Source organism: Myzus persicae, unplaced genomic scaffold (assembly GCF_001856785.1).
Source record: "Myzus persicae strain clone G006 unplaced genomic scaffold, MPER_G0061.0, whole genome shotgun sequence".
NCBI classification, from domain to species: Eukaryota; Metazoa; Arthropoda; class Insecta; order Hemiptera; family Aphididae; genus Myzus; species Myzus persicae.
This window is the reverse complement of record NW_019104045.1, coordinates 126,959-149,808: the sequence shown is the minus strand read 5'-3', so window position 1 is coordinate 149,808 and position 22,850 is coordinate 126,959. Positions and strand designations below refer to the sequence as shown.

Here is a 22,850-nt window from a genome sequence, read left to right as displayed (position 1 = left end):
ATAAAAAGCCTATGAGATGCCCTCCATAATAATCTTACCTTTAATTTTATAAGAGGTCAATTCGCCCTAATTTTTAAACTAACAGAGCTAAACGTGATCAGCTGAACGTAAAATTTGACATGTTACGCTCTTATAACACGGATACAACACATGCGGGGATAACATCCTCTTAAGGCCACTGTCTCTACAAAAAAAAATATATGAAATAGTGTTTATTTAGGTTTGGAATTTTCATAGATTTTAGACTTTAACTGTGTTAAATTAAATGCTAATAACTTATAATAATAGAACTCTAGGTTAAATATCAGTTCTGGCCATTATCTAAATTGTAAAAACATAAAGCAAATAATTTAGGTGAATTTTAAAAACAAAAATATTTTATTAGACTTTAAGTTCAATGTTCATGATTATAATTTTATGATATTAATTGTTAAAATATTTTTTTTAGGAAATTAAAATGTTTTACAAAAATTAACAAGAAATATTTTAAATGGTTTAATTTAATTAAAGATAATTTCTATGTAAATTGTGTTTTAAAATATTTTTATAAATTAAGCAAAAAAACATTAACAACATATTAATATAAAGTTTAAAAAAAAAAGTTTTCTTTGCACTATATGGAATCAATAAAAATTATTTTTAAAGCTTTTAGATCTTTTTTCGTCTTCCTTTCACATTAATTTCACTAATAATTATTAATTATTTCATGCAGATCCTCCAAATGTTTATAATGTGCAAAAGTATGAAGAAATAGGGAAGAAGACGTTTACAAGTTTATTATAGACTACTGCACAGACTACATATTTTACAGAATTCAGTTAATTAATTTTGAGGTATTTATTTGATAAGTCTGGATTAATGAGATAATACGGTACTTCAATAATTAAAATCTATTTTTGAGATTGAAATAAAGGGTCTTGTTAGATTAAACAGTATGCAATTAAGGAGAAATTAAACATTTTTGTCAATCTGTACTTAAAAAACAGTTTATGCATTTTTTTAGTGTTAGTTGGTTTATGCTTTTTACATAAGTTTCATTAATTGTATAAACAATTGTTCATTTTAATTTACTACTGATCTAAAAGTATTTATATTAATAAGCATTTATTTGAGGGCATAATATAAAGATGGGCAACTTAATCATGCAAAGCAAAGTAGATAAAGTAACTGTACAGTTCCTTGTCCTACCACTATAAAAGTTTAAATTTTTGTCAAGATATTGAATTACAATACATATATACTATAAACATATGTATATATATTATATGACTATTACAAATTAATAGAAAAATAAAATAAGAGGTAATAATCAACAAATAATTATAATTTAATAAAGTGGATATAGTTGTTCTATAAAGTGGTTCATATTAGATGGTCACTATTTTAGGAGAGTTATGTATAATAAAGACAGGCAAGTAAGGCATTATATTAAATATAATAGATTATCACTGACAACAATTATTATTGCATTTATAAAATAGTTCTGAGAAGAGATCTTTTAGATTTTGTACAATTTGAGTAGGTATACGAGTTGTTTTAAATTATATAATTTAGGTAAAGATTTACATTTAAACTGGAATTTCATACTTCCATTATATTGTAACTTATTTTAATTAGATTAATAATATGGTTGTATTAATACTGTAAATATTTTTTTAGTTAACTTAGTTATGTTTGTGATCTTATGACAATTTTGCATTTTATAATTGTTTTATTTGTCATTGGAAAAGCTTCAAAACTACTACAACCAATACTTCACAGTTTAAATACATATTTTAAGCATCTATAAGGATTAAAATTATTTTTAAACCTTTATGACAAATTTAATGAAAATATTGTATAAATTCTTCCAAAACCACAAGAAATTACTTATAAATAATTAAAAACTTTCAATAAGCCTCTTTATTGTCCTAAAATGTAATATTCTCAAAAATAAAACCATCTTCTTCATTCCCACTCAGAATTTAAAATACAAAAAAATATCTATTAATTGAAAATAAAATAAAAATAATTTTATATTGGCATAGACTTTCTAAATAAAAACAGATGTTTTTGATAATTTGTAATAGTATTTGGGATACTGTTATAAAATATGAAACATTTGATAATAATTAAAAAATTTTAATACTAGTATTTCTATTACTATGGGAAAAAAAATTTAAATACCCTAGGTACTTTATGACATTTGATATCACATCTTCAAACAGCAACAACCAAACATTCAAAACATTTGATTTTTGAGATCTTTATTTCACTGTTTCAATCATACTGAATCTGATGATTCATTTATAATTGCATCACTAACCCCATAGAAATTTATCAAAAGAAGCAGCAAATATTAGTTTTAGGTAAGCTACTTATCTCAAATTCTTAAGGTAAAGTATATATTATTTGTGACTTTAATGTAAAATAAGTTAGTATGTTTTAGTTTAATGACAAAGCCACTAAACATATTATAAATTGCTTATTATATTTAAAAACTATAGATTGATAACAATGTTAATAGCAGTGATGTATTATAACAACTATAAACGGCGAAAGACCTACAATAGGTATAAAGATTAACTTCCACCAACAATACACGAAGCACTCAAGTGAAATACTCTCGAGTAATAATAATGACCTGTCATGATTTACGTCCTTTTTTAGAAGTTGTCTTGCGTTTTGTCCTGAGCCTTGTTGTAGTTGACGTAGTATTACTTTTTGAATTTGTTTTATTGGGTTTTGATTTCACCTGTGCTTGATTTGTAGATTGAGATTGTACAGAAAGGGAAAGCTGAGCACTAGTATTTTTTTTTTGTGCTCCCAAATGTTGTTGTACTAAATCAGGTAGTATACCTTTTTGAGCTAACATAGTTAAAAACGTACATATAAATTGATCATAATTGTGTGTACGTCGACAATCATCAATTTTATATTTATTACGTTTTTCATTCTCCTCTCGTAAGATACCTAAAATATTAAACAAATATATAACTTGGTGAATATTTTATTATTTTAAATAAAATTACCTTCACTCATGTTTATTTCAAGTTCTAAATTTTTTACTAGAGCCAATAAGTCTTTAGGAGAAAATGTATGGTTGGATTTAATATTATTTTCCAATTGTTGATCATTATTATCTTCTTTATCTGAAGAATGACTTGAAGGTGTTTCCCATCCCTTAGGCATAGCCCCTGCTTCTAGACATACACTTTTTATGTCTTTTGGATTTCCATCGCCTTCTCCTCCACCACTTGAAGATTGTACTCGGATTACTACAATATTATCTGATTCTGGACACGTCTGAAAAATTATAAAAGCGTAATATTAGGTGAGGAAGTAAAAATATTTATATAAAATAACTTTAAAATATAATTTTAACATTATTTTAGATTTTGCATGAAGAAAACAAGCTGATTTAACAACATATTGAATAATTAATTTTGATGGCAATTTTTGTTTCAGTAGCGTTAGGTATCTTAAGGAAATTTAGCATTTGAGGTAAAATTTGATTGAGATACTGTATTAAAATTTTATTAATGGGTTCAACTTACCGCATAATAATTTTTATGTTTATAAATGTATGGTAGGTATTGTCTTTCTTTGTTTTACTTCTGTTATAAAGTTATATCATACAAATTTATTATTATACAAATTATATTGATACAAATATACAATAGGTATATTATACTGGCAATAAAATATAAATTTTTCAGTTTGATTTAATATGACTGTTAATTTTTTGAAAAAAATAAGTCACTCCGAAGGATGAATTTCAGATAGTAATTACCATGTATCATGCATTTTTATGATAATTTAATTGACACAAACATCAACAAATAAATTATTCTGTATGTGTAAATTAAATTATACATACTAACAGGGTATAACATTTTTATTTTTTTTTTGAAGATTGAAATAAATCATATCACCTTTTCTTCATTATAGTCTTTTGATGTGCCAGGAATGGGTGAAATGTCTTTTTTTACACATTTACTTGGCGATTGATCATTGTCATTGATTTTTCTTTTTTTTTCAAAGTCATCTACAAGTACAAGTTGTTGTAAAGCTTCTAATACAATTTGTCTATTTGTTTTGAGCATATTTAATTTGTGGCTAATAGCTAATCGTTTGTCTGGAACAACCGCCATCAGATTGAATCGTATATCACTATATTCAGCTGCTGCTCCAAGTCGATCACTTATCACTCTTCTAAACTTTTCAGTCCAGTCTTCATCTTCAGCCCAAGGTCCATGGTCCATAGGATATGGTTTCAATCCATCCAATTCATATAAATGACCATTTATGGGCACATAACTGACAAAGTGATATGCCTCACCAGTGAACCGTCCAGTTGTTAACCCTGGTGTTTTATCCATCCGTGGTCTACTTTTTGGCATAGCATGTGAATTATGTGCTCGTGCTAATTCAGGAGTGTTTCCAATAGCCCATCCTTTATTTTCAGGATTCATACCCCGAGTATGTTCCTTAAGATGTCCCAATGTCTCACCTAGATGTATATCCGAACAGTTTAGCAAAATAGACAACAGGGCATGAGTAGCACAACTATTCGGTATCATTTGTTGTGCAAAAAATATACTGTTAATAGCATCGTCATCTTTGACAAATATGTCTGTTTGGTCAACAATTTTTCTGCGGCTACGACGTTCTTCAATCCATCGGAACAAAAATATAAAACCATAAACTGGACTGTCCAATGGTTTCTGAAGGTCATAAATTTCTTCTAACTGAACTCCTTTCACTCCAAAATCTTCTAAAAGCAAAGTAAACAAACCAGGATCGCTTTCTAATTCCAACCATCCTTGGATGAGCCTATGTAAATCCACTGGCATTTTAACAAAGTTAACATAACAAAATATGAAGAATTACAATACTAGAACACTAGAATTTGAATTTTGAATTTCACAGAAATTATTATTATCAATTATCATACATCATATTCTATCATTTATCAAGTACACAAATCTTGATAAGGCATAATTTATTCCATGAAATTGTAATATAGGTTATGGTTTTAAATATTAAAGTTCGTTATTTAAGAACAAATAATGAGTAAAAAGTAAAAAGTAAAATAATAAGGATCATACAATTTTTTCATTTTGTCATGATAAAAATAAAATCAAATTGTTGTAACAATGTTACTATTTTTATTGGGCTATTTATACTTTATGGCGTCTTGTAACTATCGATTCTTTTCTATCTGTTAAGTGGCAATTGACAAGAATATTATTATTTATTACATTTTTACCATCTGAAACGTGTGTAACTACAGTATATTTTAAAATGACGACATTTAAGACTGTCTTTTTATTTCTCACATTCGTATCTTTAATTCACTCACAACCGAACAGTAAGTATATTGATTTATAATTTAATGTATGTACTTTTATAACTTCAACAGAGTATTATATAATAATCTTTGCATAATATATTTGCATTGCAAATGATTTTAATTTATTTTATCTATATTTTTTAGTATCACTAGATAACGGCTGTAGCTATCTACACCCAAAGCCAAAGTTAATACCTACTTAAATCGTTTTTTTGATTTTTAATAAAATGTAATCAAATACAGTAGTTAATAGAAACAGAATACCTTTATAAACGGCATATGAAAAAACTAAAAATGTGCCTAAAAAGTTTCATCTTTATAAATCAAATTATTTATGTATTCCTTCCGTAATTTTGGTCTATTTTTCTAGCAATTTTGTGTTATTTCAGCATTAACCGGTTTTAGTTTCCCTATTATATAATACTACGTCGTTATCTATACCTTGAATTTTACCCTTTGAACAATTCAAATTCTTCTTACCAAAGTTCTGGAATAATTATAGACGAAAACCCTGTTAAATATAAAAGCAGTAATGTATTCAGTAGCAAAGAAATCCATGGGGCCTTGCACCTACATCCTTATATGTCTTGCCATACATGATTTTACTTTTTATTATGTTAACAAAAATGACTGGGCTAAACAGAATTAAATATAAAATAGTTTACGGAAGTAGAACATTACATTTTTTAAACTACCTTCTTCCTTACATCATGGTGTCTTTCAAACTGTACATGTACTAGAATCTCAAAAGTTCAATCTATTTAAAATTCAATGCAATTCTAAAAACAGTCTTTTCACCATACATACTGTGTCTCAAAAGAGAACAATCACTTGTTGTGCATTGGAAATGATGTTTTTGGCATGTCAATAACCATGGAACCCGCTAACACCGTCAAGTGGGTGGGAGATGCCAACTGATTATTCTCGTTTAAGACAGAGTGTAGTTCTCTATCTATGTTTTAAGTTTCATAAATAATTGTTCAAAAAATTATTTTTATATTCCTTTAATATTTGTGTTCAATATTTTTAAAGACATCAATAAGTGTTGAAATTTCAAGTCTAGACCATTAGTTTTGGAGTTACAAAAAAAATAATTAAAATTAGTTTCATGATTTGCAAGTTTACTGTTTTTAGTCGATAAATTGTTTTGTGTGAAGGGGGGGGGGGAGCTAAGCCGTAATAAGCCCCTAATTCATACCCTTTGAATTAAAGAATCCGTCTATTTATGAAAATATTTAAAAAAATATCAAATTATGTGAGTAATATGTGTTCTATGTGATCATTATACCTACTATACCTGGATGATTATATATTTTTTATTTCAAAAATCATAATAAAAACTATATTACATTTTTAAAAGTTATTTTTGATTATCATACATTTTGTTTATTGTGTACTGAAATATTAATGAAAAAAAACCATTGACTTTTCATAAGATTAACTTCACTGTGGGGAAAAAAGTGTATACCCAAACTCATTTGCCTTACATTAAGTGACAAACGTCATTTTCTGTATTTAAATAAAAACAAACTTATAATAAATATCAGTGTTGGGTAGTAACGTAACGTGCGTTACTCGTTACTGTAACGTAGTTACATTTTTCAGTAACGTTATGGTAACTTTGTTATTATTATTTTTGGGTAACGCAAGAGTAACTACGTTAATTATTTAGAAGTAACTTAGCAAAAGAACGCATTACATTATAAATTAAATTTTTTTCTGGGCTGGGATACTATCGTGGTGCTATTTCACGGGACAGTCCTTCCCCTCGTATCCGCATCAGAAAATGTAATTATATTAATAATTTAAGTAGGTATTTATGTAATTACAAAATTTTCACAGTATAATCTAATATAGTTTTATAAATATATGATTTTGTGTTAATATTATTTTCAATTTAACTGATTTTAACCTAGTTTCTGATCAACCCTATGGTAAAGTGGAGCGCTATTATAATACAGTTTATACAGGCGATTTAAAAATTTTAAATGGTTTACCTATGATGAAACAAATGTTTGTAAAGTTTAATACGGCACTTCCCTTCTTCAGCTTTTGTTGAAAGGCTCTTTAGTGTAGCTGGAGACATTTGTACGAAAAAACAAGCTAGAATAACTGATAAAAATTTTGAAAATACATTATTGTATGAAATAAATATAAAAAAAGATTGATTTAAAAAAGACTTTTTTTTTATGAAACTTAAATAACACTAGAGTAACGTCATTGTAACTAGTTACTTTTGAGTATAAAATGTAACGTGATGCATTACTTTTGTACTCGAGTAACTATCAAGTAATCTAGTTACCTATTTTATTTTGTAACTTGTAACGTAACTTAGTTACTTTTAAAAAGTAACTTACCCAACACTGATAAATATACATATTTAGAAACTTAAAACTTGACTTATGATGATAAATATAATTATATACTAATTTATTACATTCAAATCAATTATTTAAACAATATTTATGCAGGTTTAGTATATTCAGTCAATGCAGAGGATACAATAAATTGTTGTTCTCTGTTTGAAAGAAAATACCCATTACCTCCAATATATTGTTATGCAGGAAACGATAAAAGTGTACTTAATGTTTTTCAAACTGTTAAGGTAAGTACAATATATTAAATTATTTATTGAAAAATTATGAATTAATATTAAATATATTATTTATTGTGTAGGTCGATTTAATAATTGAAAAAACAGATGACTTCATTGTATACCAAGCAGCAAATCAGCATTTAGTTGAAGAACAAATGCTATCTGATGAGGCTATATTATCTTTGAATAAAATAATATCCTATGTTTGGAAACGGAAAGATTTCAAATTGGATCCATTTCAACCATCTTGTTTTAGTATTAAAACAGTTGCAGATTTTAAAATTAAAATTCACTCTATTGGTATAAAGTATTTTATTTAAATGTATTAATTAGCTAGGTATTAGTATTATAATATGATAGCAAACATTAACCATGAATATGCATTTGTATTCTTACAGCATTAGATATTAAGAGACTGGCAATGTTTATAGTTGGTATTTTTCTATTTGGGTATTCTGCTCGTTTAAGTCATAATTCATTGTTTTACTACTTATGTGGAATTACAGTAGGCGTAACTGCATCGTTTGTGATTATAATATTACTCATCAGTCGTTTAATTCCTAAGGTATGTATACTTTATAATTTCTGTAGTATATAAATCTAACATAGTGTTATTACTTTTTTTTAGAAAAGAATGATGGTGGGATATTTAGGAGCAAGTTGTATGTTAAGTCTCTATGCTATTCAGATGTTGATTGAGAATCTCAATATGATATTGATGTTATATTATAAGTATATATTGGGATATATTGTTTTCTCTATGTTAGCCAGTTTTGTGGTTTGCTATAGATATGGACCAGTAACAAATCCAAGATCCATCGACCTCATAAGATGGACGTTACAGGTAATTATTACATATATTTTTTATAGCATAGTGCTAAGTATTATAAATATTATAAATTATAGTAAATCATTTGTAGTTAGACATCTATAAAAATATTCTATTATGTATTCTTTGTAGAGCGGTGAATCAACTGATTCTGAAATAATGTATTTTTTAATAATATTATTTTTGAGCCTAAAGACACTTTTTATACTAAATAAAATACTTCAATTTTAATTTTCAAATGTAGGTTCTGGTAGCAAATCAAACTAGTCAATGAGACAACACCATTTTTTGACAAAATCAATTTGGTTTAAGGGTATCGGTGGCAGACAGTTATTTTAGCCAAAACATACCAATATTTTGTCCATCATACTTATCAACCTAGTAATACAATAATACTTTTTAGAACTGATTTAAATTTGTTATTATGTCTACTTGAGATCAGTCAGTCTACTTTTCCAAATTTCACCCCCCGACAACTAAATTTAGATTGCATATTTTGGAATTTCCAAAAGTTGATTATTCGGTATTTAATTCAGAAACCTTAAAATAAGGACTGACGGATGTCAAGTAGACATTATAACGAATTCAGATCAGTTTGCTAAAATATTATAATTTATAACTTTAGGTCGATCGGTAAAATGGACAATAAATGCATACAAATGAGCATAAATTGTAAACCATTTACTAGTGCAATACCGAGTAGATGACATGTACATGCGGTGCGAGAATGCTCCACTATCTCTTTTAAACACAGGCACACACACTAATCATCTCTAAATACGCACACATTTACAAGGCCCCCATGAAAACAATTTGAAAATCTTATGTTTAAAAACTTGATATACTCTACTTTTAGTTACATTATAATTTTTAAAATATTTATACATCTACTAGGCTATTTATAAACATTTTCAATTATTTTTTTAGATTGCCAGCCGAAAATTTTACTGTTAATCTGTTATATTATTTTATAAAAATTGAAAATCATTAACATTTATTTATATTACTATGATTTTTCTATTTATTTTAGTTAATTGGTTTGGGTTTGGTTACATTATGCAGCTTTCACTTAGAAGCTATGGTTTTAGTGGATATTTTGTGCATTATACTCTACTACACTAAGTTTTCACTGCCTTTTGGGTAAGTTAACAATTATTATTGCTGCTAATATTAAAAGTTTGTAAATAAATTACTACTTATGTTATAGATTATTACCTAAACGTAAACCAAAACCCCGATTATTATCCGAAGATGAGTATATACAACAAGCTTTGATTGAAACACCAAAAGCCCTTGAAGAACTGCGAAAGTACTGTAAAAGTCCAAACTGTGATGCATGGAAAGTTGTGAACAGGTTACAGGATCCTAAAAAGTAATTACAAATCAGTAAATCAATTGATATAAAGATACATATTTTCAACAATATTCTAGATTTGCTGAATTTATGGAAACATCAGCCCATGTTTCTACAGAATCTGTCAATGAACACGAAAAAGAATTAGAAGATTATGAAACCGAGTACGACGAAGAATCAGAAGATGATAGTTTGTCTAACGATATACAAAAGTTAGACTACACAAGTGACAGCGAATAAAATATGATAACTTACCTAATGTACTAAACTATAAAATTTTAACTTAAATATTTCTTATTTTTTTTTATATGAAAATGTAAATAACTTGTGTTGTTATTCTAGTGTTATTATACTTTCTTTTTTTTTTTTTTTATTGGCCTTATAAATTTAAATAGTAAACAACTGAATAATTTATAATATTTATTTTTAAGTTACATGTTGTTATGCACATAATAGACTTAATAAAATATTTTTAGCTTAATAATGGATAGCCCTAAAAAACTTTCCTCTGAGACTATGTTGTTAAATCCAATTAGTGCTGATGTATTGAATGATTTAACTTATGTAACAGAAGAACAGCCAAAAAGTGTTAATGATACTAATCTCATCATTGAAGACAACTATGGATGCATAAAAGTAACTATTTATTTCAAATATATAGTCCAGTATTAAACTTTGTGTTCTATAAAGGACGATAATGGTCAAAACGTCAGAGTGATTAAATATACTTTAAAGAATGAACAAAGAGTTGTTATTGAAATAATTAATTATGGTGCTACTGTTATTTCATGCTGGGTACCAAATGCACTGGGAGAACTAGAAGATGTTTTACTTGGTTTTGACTCAATTGAAGGTCAGTAGTGTTATATGTGAAACTTAGTCATCATTTTATGTCGATGTGTTGAATAGACTATAGGTTACAGAATACACACTCCATTGGTGGTACATTAGGCAGAGTAACAGATTATATTAGCAATGGTCGTCTTGAAAATGACAAAGGTGAAATTTATGAACTTATCAAAAATCGTGATGGTCATCACTTCAATGGTGGTGAAAAAGGATTTGATAAGGTCATGTGGGATGGTTATGTGGCAGATGGTGAACTGGTATTAACGTATTCAAGTAAAGATGGTGAAGAAGGCTATCCAGGAACATTTCTAGCCCGGACAACATTTCGGTTGACTTGCAAAAATGAATTGGTTGTAAACTATGTAGGTATGACATCAAAATCAACTCCAGTAAATATGGCCTCGAATATGTTCTTCAATTTAGCTGGACAAGTAAGAACAATAAAAAACTAAATATTATTTCTGGTTTAATATTATCAAAATAATAATATGGAACTATAACATATTATAGAACACTGGAGAGTCTCAACTCATGAATCATTCAATAATGGTCAATGCTGAAGAATACGTAGCAATAAAAGTACCAGAACGAAGACCTGTTGGTTTGATTAAAAATGTACAACACACATGTCTTGATTTGCGTGTTCCAAGATTATTAAAAAAAGCTTTTCCTCTAGTTCCTGGTTTCGGATACAATCATACGTTCAAATTGTACAAAGGAAAAGATCGAAAAGCATTTAATTTAGCAGCCAGGTAAATATAAATGCAATTGCGCCGCTCTAAATACTTGTTTGTTGCATTAAACATTATTTTATTCAGTTTAGTACATAAACAAAGTGGCCGCGTGTTGGATATTTACACCGATATGCCTTGTATCTATATAAATACTGCTCAAGATTTTCCAAATTATGGTAAATCGTTATTCAAAGAAGAGGTTCTGAAAGTAACTAATATAGAAGCACCAATAGCAAAATTTGATAAGTACGAAAGTGAACAAGAAAGTTTTATGTCTGAAGAATATAAATTTTCAAGTGACACAGAACTAATAGAAGAAGAGCACAATTTAGATTATGAGATAAAAGAATCTTCAACACAGGTTAATGTCCAGGAAATCAAGCCCCTTAAAGGCAAATCGAATACTATATATAACAAACATTCCGGAATCTGCATACGTCCACAACTATTTCCAGATGCTGTTGTACATGTAATCTTATTGATAATTGTTAATTTATACATGAACAAAATTCATTTTAATATTTGGAAATGTTCTAGAAAAACTTCAACAGTATTATTCTTAAACCGTCAAATATGTATAGCCAGCAAGTAATTTATAAATTTGGAGTTATTGCTTCAACAGATTAAGATGTTTGTCAAAAAAATAATATAATTTATTGAATTGAGAGTAACTTCAGAAAATAAACAAATCAACAATGATTATAGGAAATAACCAAGTGTATAAAATTATAAAAATATATGTGAAAGAATGTACAAGTAACCGAGTTTACATAAATTATAAAAATACATGTATACAAATGAATGTACGTTTATGTGAGGAATTAGACTTGGAAACTACTGAACCAATTAGCACATTTTTTTTTTTTAGAGACTACAGTATTTACAGCAACGTTTTTCAACTCCTGTAGGTGGTTCACATAGATGGCTCACACGTGCATTTTGTTTTGACTCACAAAAATCATTTTTTTTTTTGTTTATATAACCATGGGGTGGCTATTGGCATAGGCGGTGATCGGGGGGCTTACGGGGACTTCCCCCCCCCCAAAAAAAAATAATTTTAAGTTCAAGCCCCCCTAAAAATGTAAGAAACAAAGACATACTTTACAGATTACTGAATGTTTTAGGGATAATTTATTATTATTATTAAATAAATACCTAAACTGTAAAAAATAAGAATTTTACATCAAATTTATAAGTAAATTTGTTTTTGTTTGGATCCAAAAACTATGTTTAATAATTAATAAGGACTAGTATCACACATAAACGTACTAAACGCTGAACATCATACTAGGTATATCTACTTCTGAGTCAGTGGATATAGAAACTATTTTAGCTAAAGATTATTTTAGAATAAATATATATTTTAAAGTACTTGACTCTGTAATGGTAAATTTAAAAAAACGGTTTTCCAATGAAAACTTGTCCTATGCTGTTGGTGTTGATGAATTTATTAAATTAAATTATGATGGAAGTACTCAGTTCATTGATCATTATAAGGTATTTTGTATATTATTTTATAAATATTCAGTAGGTACTAAATTAATATATAAAATTATAAATAAAATGTTTACTCTATAGGATTTACAGGTTTTGAATATTTGTCAACTAAGTCTAAAGTCAGAAATGATGGTTGCTAAGAACTATCTAGTTGAACCTGAAATAGGCGATATTGAAGATTTAAAAAAAAATATTTCACATCAAGTCTTTCCTAATTTTTGTAAAATGCTCCAACTAGCTTTAACATTGCCAATTAGTGCATACATGCGAAAGAAGTTTTTCTGCTATGAGGAAAATTAAAACTTGGTTAAGGACATCAATACAATAAAAAAATTTAATGAACTATCAATCTTATACATTGAAAAAGATAAAACTATATCGTTACTAAATGACACTATTTTAAATATGTTTGAAAAAAAGTGTAATAGGTTAATACAATTAAGTTAAAAATGGCAATTGTATTTTATTCATTTTTTATTTTTTGTGAGTATTCTAATTAGTAGGTATAATAATGAGAAATGTAATCATTTTAATGAGTTATTAAATATAAAAAAAGTGTTGGGGGTGTGGGGGCTTTGCCCCCACGGGTTTGTTTGCTACCAACTATTTGAGCCCCCTCAATATTTCACAGGATCTCCGCCTATGGCCATTGGTAACAGAAATATGAGACATTCTATAATCTCATATTATATAATATTATATAAATTAATGATTGTTTATCCCTTATACTCAAAAACATTGATTATTAGCTAATCAAAATTAACATCTAAAAAATAAACTTCATATGGTTGGGTTATATATTTTTACTAACAATATTTAAAAACAATTTGAAAGTATCTTCTACTTAACTATGAATAATTATATTAGAAATGTGAACAAATTTTAAAATTAATACAAGTGTACTTTTGAGTTTTAATTTATCCTGAAATGTCAGTTTAAAAAATGAAAATAATAATTTAAAAAAGGTTTTTAACATTGTAAAAACTTTTTGGGAAGTAGTTTAATTGTGCTTTGAGCAATAGACTTTAGTTAAAAACCTAAACGTGGACATTTCTTCATACAACCAAACTAATGTTGTTAGTAGAAACATTGCACCTCCTATTATAACATGTGTAAGTTTGTTTTCTTCATAATATTTTGCCTGAAAAAAGTAATAAAAAAATAATCTTATTAGTACATACATTATAAAAAAAAATTCTTTCATAATGAAAAAATGTAATTCAGTTTTATTTATTTAAGATCTTCAAACAATAAGTCTTTACTTAAGATAATATTAAAAATATTTCATAAGTAAGAAAAATATATACCTGTACCTATAACAAATTTATTTCGGCTCCTAATCAATAAAATTATGCTTACCTCAGAATACATTGTAACAATAGTTGACAGCATTAAACAACAAATAAATGATTTTTTTGGCCTTAATCCATTGAGTGGATTATAAGTTGTACCTTTATATTGAGATAGAATGTAACGACCACTAGAAAAGTCATATATGATTAATACTAAACCTGTATAACTATGAAATATTTTTTTTTACCATTGAATGATTCTAAATGTGAAATTACAGCAATTTGCAAAGATAAAACCAATTCCGCCAAAAAGTGTAGAAAATAACAGAGAAATAAACAAAAATATCACAGACAATATAATCATTTCCAAATTGTATCTAAAGTTTAAAACAAAAAAAATATTAAAATTATAAATATTTAAGATTTATAAGACAAATTGCAAACAAACTTGTTTAATTCGGAAACGTTCATGGTAGCTGACGCATAGCATTCAGTGATGCCATTAACGGCCAAAAATAGAATGGCCAAACAATGCATTTGTAACAGAACTGGTCCAATTCCAGTAACTAACGTTGATCCACCATAGAGAAATAATGCTAGTTTTGCATATGCTTGTCCAAAAGATAGTGCAACTAAACCAATAGAGCTATTGACACGTAACAGACATTCCAGAACACTAGCTGCTTCTTTTATGCGGTTAGAATCCTAAGACATTGTGATTATGACATTTGCATACCATAAGTCATTCATCACATTACTGTGTACCTGTTTTATTTGCGTTTGGATTGGCACTTCTCTTTGAACAAGTTGACTAAAATAGAAGTATGCCGCTGTCTCTACAGGTTTGAATAAAAACCTAGCAGCTAATGATCCCAAATTATTGACAACATCGTACACGCCTTGTTGATCAAATTTTAATGTATTAAAAAATGTCATTACATAACGTTCACCATCAGTCAATAGTTGTTTCATAAATCCTTGTTTCAAGAAACTCCACAACAACATAAGTAGAGAAAAATCCATACATTCCGACAATTTCTAAAATTCAATTTTTACTTTACTATCAAATGTTGATTTGGACATTTAGTTGAATGTATACACACTTACTTTTCCAGTAAAATTTGGGAAAAATTCCCACATGGTTTTGAATGGAAAATCTTTTTTGTTTTTTTTTGTATAATACCAAAAGTATATGTAAAATGACATTGTGTATGCAATGACTGATGCAAGTTGTGCAAATGAAAATGCTAGTACAGCATTTTGACCATTCCAATACAACACCATCGTAGTGTAAACAATTGTACGAACAGCAATGTTTATTATTTCTAACACAACCTAAAATCTGTTCCGTTTTATTTACAAATAAAAAGAAAAAGAACCCATTGTATGCATTATAGCTCAAAGGGACCTTTTTTTTATACCCTGTATAATATGTATAATATACAAAAAAAATTTTTTTAATTACCTGCAACTTGACAAATAAGAATGCTTGAGCTACAATATATAACTGTTCGCAGCATAGTTCAATGATACAACTTGTGAGAATTGACCATACACCAAATTCATAATAAGAAGTAACAGTAATGTCAGGTTGGCTTAACAATCGAAGCCAAATATAACCGCATATTCCACAAATAACTGCACATAATGGTACACTAAAAAGAATACAAAATATATGTATATTATTCAAATTTTTAAAGAAAGGCAGGTAACAGTAACACCATACGAGAACCAAATGAGATTGATGACCTTGAGCCAATTGTGATGCAAGGTATCTGTTAAACAAGCACGGCGAAATGCTTCTCTGCTCAAAAATAAAATTGTCGATTCAAGTAACAATAAACGGACATTTGTAACTCCCAATTCATTTTGAGAGACGTGTCGCAAGACAAAAGCATTTATCACAAATGTTAGGCATCGAAATGCAACCTTAAATTATTAAAATATAACCAATATTATAACAGTGAATAGTATTTTAAATGTTAAATGAAAGGACATAATATTATGTAAACTAACTTGCAAGAGTATGTTGAGTGATGCGTTTTCAACGCTACTTTTCAAAAAATTTTTCTTCATTATAGTTTATCAGTAACCAAAATGTTACATGTCCACATTTATCTTAAGTAAATAAATGAGTTGGATAAAAATATTTTTTTAAATTTTTAGTGTGGGTACGAATTAAAATATAGTACCATCAAAATTATTAATTATTTACGCAATGAATACCGCCAACTGGGCAATGGAATTATAAATAGAACGATTCACAATTCACTCCGCTCAACAGAATTTTGTATTATGTGGGTACGTATTTGGAATTGATTTATTAGTAATTCGATTTGAAATTGAATAGATTTTAACTACGTGTCTACTTTGTATTCTATTGGATAATCGGCTTCATAGTTTTTAAACTTAAGATTGTCTGTGAAGTATTGAAGTGTGAACTTTGTCATATTTAATCAATGCTCACTACATGTGGTATAAGTGTGAATACTAAATTGTCAAAAATCAAGAATGAAAATCGTAAATAAATCCGACGAAAAAATACAAGATAACTGTCGTGGTTCCGAAAATCCGAACGGCGAACTCCAGTTCTCCGTTAATTTGACGCTTATCAGTTATCAGGTTCAAGTGATAACTTTCTGATAAGGTGGTAACTGGTAAACCCATAGACATAATAATACATAATATATAAATGTTTATGTCTCTGGGTAAACCACGGATCGACCCGGTGATGATAAACACAATGCTACATATTTAGTTGCCTATGTATTTCTTAAAAGGAGTTAAAGGGTTCTTAATCATAGATAATAAAAGAAGATTATTTCAATTATTATATTATTATCTATACCTCTAAATTCTTATAATACTTAGATCATATACACTGGATAGAGCTATGGTTTAAAATCTTGAAGCACAGCTATACGTGCCCGTAGTCATCACTGCGCATGAGCAAAGTATATGATCTAAGTATTCAGTACCTAATCGTCTTTATCACTATAACACATTGTTCCTTCCCCGTCCCGCGCGATCTATTTCATTTCTCACGCATGCGAAATAAGTACTTCGGGCATGAACAGGTCTGCTTCAAACACGGACTACGCGTGATATACGCTATAGCTCTATCCAGTGTATATGATCTAAGTTATAATATCACAGGTTATATTAAAGAATAAACAATCAATGTAATCTGTGATAATATGATAAAATGTGCACAAAATGGCAAAAAACAAGACATGATAAATATTGTGAAAAAAATTGCTCAATGTGGCAAAAATACAGAATTTCCAGACATTATTACAAATGCAGAAAAACGATACATCAAACAAAGCATGGTGAGTGGTTGCAAATGAATGAAATGATGTTGGTAAAGCCTATGATAATATGATCACTGCAGGCCACCTCTACAGCGGTCTCGCAGAATGCGGTGACAATATTGGCAGCGGGCAAAGCTATACGGCCTCGAGAGTGACGACGGTTGACTACTAGTGGGTTACTGGTTAGTCTGTGGTATTATAGTAAATAATATAATATTTGGTATAAGTCGAGGGCACTAAGTTCTCAGTTCATCCCAAATGAAAATCAGTGTACTCTTAGAGTGAGGCGATTTAAAAATGTTCGAAAATTTACAGCCGATCATCACATTCATGATGTCTTCTATTGCCTTTTCCTCTATCTGAAATTCTGAAGCTTACAATAATTGAAAATATTTTTACGCAAATGAGCAATTTATTTTTCATGAACTTTATAAAGAATTGAATCTGAGGCTATGCAAATTACAATAATCTGATATCTTCCTCAAACCCCGATGTTCTGAAAACAATTTTTGGAATCTACTGAGTGAAGAAAAATATCAGTGTTTGAGGGATGTAGATTTGTAGTTGCATATTAATTTTTGATCTACATATTTGTGTGAAACAGCATTTTCTCACATGAAAATTATTAATACTGAGTACCGAGATATACTCTTCGATTATGACCCTTTGGAGCAGAGAATTATCGACTGGCAGTGAGTAACTATTCACCAGATTACGACCTACAAAATTGGTCAACGAAATGCAATGTCACACTTCAACAATGGCCAGATCAACAAAACATTTAATTTGAACTTAAAGACTTAAGCAATTAATTTTAAAACACTATTCATTATTATTTATTCGTTATTATATTTTAATTGTATTACTTGTACAGGTACAGGTATGTTTGTTAGTACATAATTACAGATCTACAAGTACTCGCAATAATAAAAAAAACTTTTTTGCGGAAGTCGATCTTCATATAGGTGAACCATAATTCGTAAGGATGAGTGTGTGGCGGCCAGCTCTCAATAATAATAGCAAAAGCCCAAAAGTGCATAGATTATGAGACTGGGCAATAATGCAATATTAAAAATGTTGGCCCAGACACGTCTTGGAAAATAGCTACTCGGCTTGTATAGCACCGAACAATAATATAATATTAATAATTATGCTTTTAGACTGTAGTCCAGCGAGAAACTTAGCCGTTTTTACACATGTTATTATTTAATCCGAGGCCCGAGCTGTTCCGTCCGAGATACCTACTCCTAACCTATGACCATCGGCAATAGTTTGTTGGGACTTTATAACATTATCTACTTGTTATATTGTGATAGTAAGAAATCGTATAAATAATAAAAGTGACATTATATTAAATAAATTATACAAATGTCCTATAGTTTTTGTCCTCACTTAACTCCCCCCCCCAAAAAAAAGGCGCCTGTGGCCCGGCCAAGGAAATAGCCTGCAAAGATTTTTACACCATTAATAAAAAAGTTGAAATGACACTCCTGTGCTACACTGCAGTCGCGCTTGGTACCGCCTGGGCGGTGTTAAGGCGCATTCACAGCCTGCTGCGTCGTGTGTCGTTCAAATCCCTCTGTGATTAGACATTACTTTCTTGGTATCATGACATCATGTAATAACAAAGTTGCAACCGAGAATACCAAGAATCGACTACAGGCTACAGCTCTACTTTTAAACCAATATAGTTACCAGTTGTAACCATATTATTATAGTTATCAGTACTTATCACGGCCACCCACGGCACAAAACACTATACAGTGAATCCGGCTTTAACCGACATTAGACAGACTTACACGGACACAGAAGACTGCCAACTGCCGACTTCCGATTGGCTGACAATAATATATATCGCGATTGTATAATTTATATCGATTGATGACAATTTCCATTTTTTAAATGGTCTTTCACAGATATTCCATAATATAGTTTTAGATTTTGAGTGGCGATCAGCAACGATTATTATTATTTTACTTTTAGTATAAGATAATATTTTTACAGCAATACAATAAGTATTACAGAAAACATAGATACAATTGTTTATGAACGACGTGTTTCTAAAAATGTAAAACTTAAGCAATCCGGAAATCATGCTTTGCCGAAACGATGACCTACCTCGACGGTAGTTTCGAACCTCGGTGACTGATTGGTAAGGGTTTTATCATAATAAAGTACTCTACAAATATTATATTAATATAATATTGTTTATTACAAACTACAATATAATTTACTGGCTACACGATTAAAGAAAATAATTTTGAACTACCTAAATAACAATTAACAAGAGTCAACAATAGATATGTACAACTTTTACTTAACATTTTCTCAGGCCAGAATAAAGTGGCATAACATTAATTGCATTCATGTTTACAAAAATGACATTTTAGCTTATCTATCAAACATTACTATTATGACATTGTAATGTCTTAAATTAATAAAAAAATACCGAATACACTTACTTGTAAGTTGTAATTATAATATTGTATTATATTTTCAGGCTTTAAGAATATTTATTTTTAAATACACCATTCTATACATTTTTACCTACAAAATAATTTGCAATTTTGGTCAGATGTGGCTTGTGAATATTTGCCATTTTAATACAATATGGACAATGTGATTTCATCAAATTATTAGATGTAAAATACTTATTGAATCATGAGGTTTTCACTGTTTTTAGTATAGTACAAAATCTTTACTCGTCTAAAATCATATTTTTTTATTTATTTCCGATGGTCCGAATGCCCGATATAGTGCCATCGTCAAGTCTTCGTGTTTTTCTATCCTTTTTCTATTTAATAAATAGGTACCTATATTATATCAGCACAAATCGCTGCAAATCTGGCAGCGAGTTACCTACCTTGGTATTGTGGTAAATTAACAAACGACGTATTATAAATAATGTTTAAAAATTACCGATTTTTTCAGCTTTCAGTCTTATATAAATAATCCTTTAGTAAACATTTTGTGGGTTATATACCCATTTCGTATAAAATGGTATGGTGTATAATGGTTAGAAAATATATATGGTAGAAGTTCATATATGTTAACAATTAAATAAAACGAACCGCGTGCCCATGTGTATAAACTATAGATACTATAGATACGCCAGTACGCCACTACAATACGTAGTTGTACGCTGCACAATATCAATTTAAATATTTAATTTTCAAACCGTTTAGGTAATATTTTGATAAGTATAAGTTAGTAAAATTAAATAAAAATAAAAAGTAAATATTGCATAAATACAATATCATGTAGAATCACTGTTATCTATGCAAATATCTGTCATCTGCCAAAGCCTGCTTTGGGGGGTAAATGGCAATTATGGGACAAGGTAAGCCCCCCCCCCCCAATTTTAGATGATACACGTTAATACGTTATATATATATACGAGAGATAAAATATTTTTTGTTGCCTCCCTCCCGAGAAATATTTCTAGGGTGGCTTTGTCATCTGGAATCGCGGTAAAAAATTCCTAATCCTAAAATTTCGTATATATTTCATATTTGTAACAATATTTAAAATAATAAGTTTTAAAAGAAATTGAATGATTATAATATTATAGATACTTGTAGTATCATTACCATCATATACATAATATACATATAATTATGATTTCTCAGTTTAATTAAGTATTAATAGTATTATCTATTTAGTTAACTTTATAAACTTTATAACTTAAAAAATTCCAATTTTTACGTATGTATAACAATATTTAAAAAAATTAATTTGCCATTTATAATATATTTTTTGATTTTAACCGATATATTTTGAGAATATTTTGCCGACATTAGTAGGTACCTACAAGATAATTTATTCATTTTGTTATTTAAATAATTTAGTTGCAATTTATATAAATACTAATTGGAAGTTAGATTGTGCATCACATCATATTTTTCCTTTTACAGTTTTACCTAATTAATAATTATGTGTATTGGACTTTTTTTTCTAGGAATTTTTACCTCGGACTTTTTGGTAGTATACCGTCATCTGTAGAATTCCGACCGATAGATATCCTTTTTCGGATACCTTTAGAATAATCGTGATGGCGATACCTCGCGAGTCTTGTATAGGAAAAACATAATCAAACCACAAATTATTATTGAAGAGACCAGGTTTTTCGCTTTTTGCTGTCCTTGTAAATTATTTATTTTATTTTATTTTATCTTTTCTAATCAGCTGAATAAACATGATATATTTTATACATTATACCTATCTCTGAAATAATGCAGTTCCCAGTTTAAAATATTAAAACATATATAAATGCATAATAATGTATTGATTTACCTAGCTATTATATAAGTGTTATATTTAAAGTTCTTATGTGTTTAGTGCTGATCATTCACTTAAGGCCATATTGTTTAATGTTGTAACATATTATTATATTCGATGTTGTATTATATTATTATGTGTAATTGTATATAAAAGTACATTTATGTATGATTTTATTTTAAGCGCATATAAACACATTACATCGTTATGTTTATATAATTAAAAAGAATGCTTGGTATAAATATGTATGATAATTTTAATTCGATAATACCATAATACATACATTATACATTGTGTTTTACTACTATAGAAATAAATTACAATATCGAATTGCAGATTTGATTAACCGCAGAAAAACATTTCGTTGTATTGACTTTCAGTTGGATACTTACAACCTATCTGGTTAATGAACTTTAGATCGTGGATTTGTAAGTTAAGACTTCTAAAGTGCTTTACTATTTGGGTCCAGATAGTATCTCTGCCAGGCGTTCTATTACGGCACCAAATAACAGTTAACGGATTGCCCTTGTCAGTATTGCTTTCATCAACTAAAATTTAAAAAAAAACAGTTATATTTAGTTATGTGGCACGACAGGTGACAGCCATTATATTAATTAATAATTGTGAAAAATTACCGATAGTCCCAAAAATATATATTATGTTAGTCGTTATAGACTTAAAAGTAATTTATAAAACTAAAAGACGTAGAAGTATGCTCCGTAATATGCCCTAAATGTGGGTGGGTGGATTCAACCCCCCCCCCCCCCCCCCC

At 28.6% G+C, this 22,850-nt stretch overlaps 4 protein-coding genes across 7 annotated transcripts; 2 read left to right on the top strand and 2 right to left on the bottom strand.

Annotated features, from left to right (window-relative positions):
- Positions 1–2,081: 2,081 nt before the first annotated feature.
- Positions 2,082–4,923, bottom strand: LOC111038035 (ubiquitin carboxyl-terminal hydrolase calypso). The gene is made up of 3 exons (XM_022320967.1): positions 3,915–4,923; positions 3,012–3,285; positions 2,082–2,952 (listed from the first exon to the last, which is right to left on the bottom strand). The coding sequence occupies exons 1-3, from the start codon at positions 4,833–4,835 to the stop codon at positions 2,627–2,629; spliced, it is 1,521 nt and encodes a 506-aa protein (XP_022176659.1). The 5' UTR covers positions 4,836–4,923; the 3' UTR covers positions 2,082–2,626.
- A 155-nt stretch (positions 4,924–5,078) lies between these two features.
- LOC111038022 (nuclear envelope integral membrane protein 1) lies at positions 5,079–10,598 on the top strand. Its single transcript, XM_022320946.1, has 8 exons — positions 5,079–5,353; positions 7,807–7,940; positions 8,012–8,231; positions 8,330–8,496; positions 8,560–8,775; positions 9,791–9,900; positions 9,968–10,132; positions 10,192–10,598. Exons 1-8 carry the CDS (start codon positions 5,287–5,289, stop codon positions 10,352–10,354), a joined length of 1,242 nt encoding a protein of 413 aa, XP_022176638.1. The 5' UTR covers positions 5,079–5,286; the 3' UTR covers positions 10,355–10,598.
- LOC111038021 (aldose 1-epimerase-like) lies at positions 10,567–13,961 on the top strand. 3 transcript variants are annotated; one of them, XM_022320944.1, is made up of 6 exons: positions 10,598–10,750; positions 10,805–10,967; positions 11,024–11,394; positions 11,474–11,715; positions 11,782–12,166; positions 12,235–13,961. In XM_022320944.1, the coding sequence occupies exons 1-6, from the start codon at positions 10,598–10,600 to the stop codon at positions 12,322–12,324; spliced, it is 1,404 nt and encodes a 467-aa protein (XP_022176636.1). In that variant the 3' UTR covers positions 12,325–13,961. The 3 variants fall into 3 exon arrangements, with proteins under 3 accessions (XP_022176635.1, XP_022176636.1, XP_022176637.1); XM_022320943.1 differs by having other exon boundaries at positions 10,567–10,750; positions 11,782–13,961; XM_022320945.1 differs by having other exon boundaries at positions 10,652–10,967; positions 11,038–11,394; positions 11,782–13,961.
- A 126-nt stretch (positions 13,962–14,087) lies between these two features.
- Positions 14,088–17,094, bottom strand: LOC111038031 (protein RFT1 homolog). Of its 2 annotated transcripts, XM_022320962.1 has the most exons (10): positions 16,679–17,094; positions 16,503–16,604; positions 16,213–16,415; positions 15,952–16,141; positions 15,594–15,821; positions 15,252–15,524; positions 14,935–15,191; positions 14,735–14,863; positions 14,554–14,674; positions 14,195–14,335 (listed from the first exon to the last, which is right to left on the bottom strand). In XM_022320962.1, the coding sequence occupies exons 2-10, from the start codon at positions 16,560–16,562 to the stop codon at positions 14,195–14,197; spliced, it is 1,602 nt and encodes a 533-aa protein (XP_022176654.1). In that variant the 5' UTR covers positions 16,563–16,604; positions 16,679–17,094. The 2 variants fall into 2 exon arrangements, with proteins under 2 accessions (XP_022176655.1, XP_022176654.1); XM_022320963.1 differs by lacking the exon at positions 16,679–17,094 and having other exon boundaries at positions 14,088–14,335; positions 16,503–16,562.
- Positions 17,095–22,850: the final 5,756 nt, after the last annotated feature.

What these genes read in the sequence shown, in the direction of transcription:
- LOC111038035 (XM_022320967.1), bottom strand. Translation starts at nt 4,835, where the DNA reads ATGCCAGTGGATTTACATAGGCTCATCCAAGGATGGTTGGAATTAGAA. An exon ending in AAGACTATAATGAAGAAAAG is followed by an intron (nt 3,286 to 3,914) that starts GTGATATGATTT and finishes ATAATTTTTCAG; the next exon opens with ACGTGTCCAGAATCAGATAA. An exon ending in TGAAATAAACATGAGTGAAG is followed by an intron (nt 2,953 to 3,011) that starts GTAATTTTATTT and finishes TTAATATTTTAG; the next exon opens with GTATCTTACGAGAGGAGAAT.
- LOC111038022 (XM_022320946.1), top strand. Translation starts at nt 5,287, where the DNA reads ATGACGACATTTAAGACTGTCTTTTTATTTCTCACATTCGTATCTTTA. An exon ending in TCAGTCGTTTAATTCCTAAG is followed by an intron (nt 8,497 to 8,559) that starts GTATGTATACTT and finishes ACTTTTTTTTAG; the next exon opens with AAAAGAATGATGGTGGGATA. An exon ending in AAGTTTTCACTGCCTTTTGG is followed by an intron (nt 9,901 to 9,967) that starts GTAAGTTAACAA and finishes CTTATGTTATAG; the next exon opens with ATTATTACCTAAACGTAAAC.
- LOC111038021 (XM_022320943.1), top strand. Translation starts at nt 10,598, where the DNA reads ATGGATAGCCCTAAAAAACTTTCCTCTGAGACTATGTTGTTAAATCCA. An exon ending in TGGTTTTGACTCAATTGAAG is followed by an intron (nt 10,968 to 11,023) that starts GTCAGTAGTGTT and finishes TGTGTTGAATAG; the next exon opens with ACTATAGGTTACAGAATACA. An exon ending in TCTTCAATTTAGCTGGACAA is followed by an intron (nt 11,395 to 11,473) that starts GTAAGAACAATA and finishes AACATATTATAG; the next exon opens with AACACTGGAGAGTCTCAACT.
- LOC111038031 (XM_022320962.1), bottom strand. Translation starts at nt 16,562, where the DNA reads ATGAAGAAAAATTTTTTGAAAAGTAGCGTTGAAAACGCATCACTCAAC. An exon ending in TCTTATTTGTCAAGTTGCAG is followed by an intron (nt 15,822 to 15,951) that starts GTAATTAAAAAA and finishes AACAGATTTTAG; the next exon opens with GTTGTGTTAGAAATAATAAA. An exon ending in ACATTTAGAATCATTCAATG is followed by an intron (nt 14,675 to 14,734) that starts GTAAAAAAAAAT and finishes TGACTTTTCTAG; the next exon opens with TGGTCGTTACATTCTATCTC.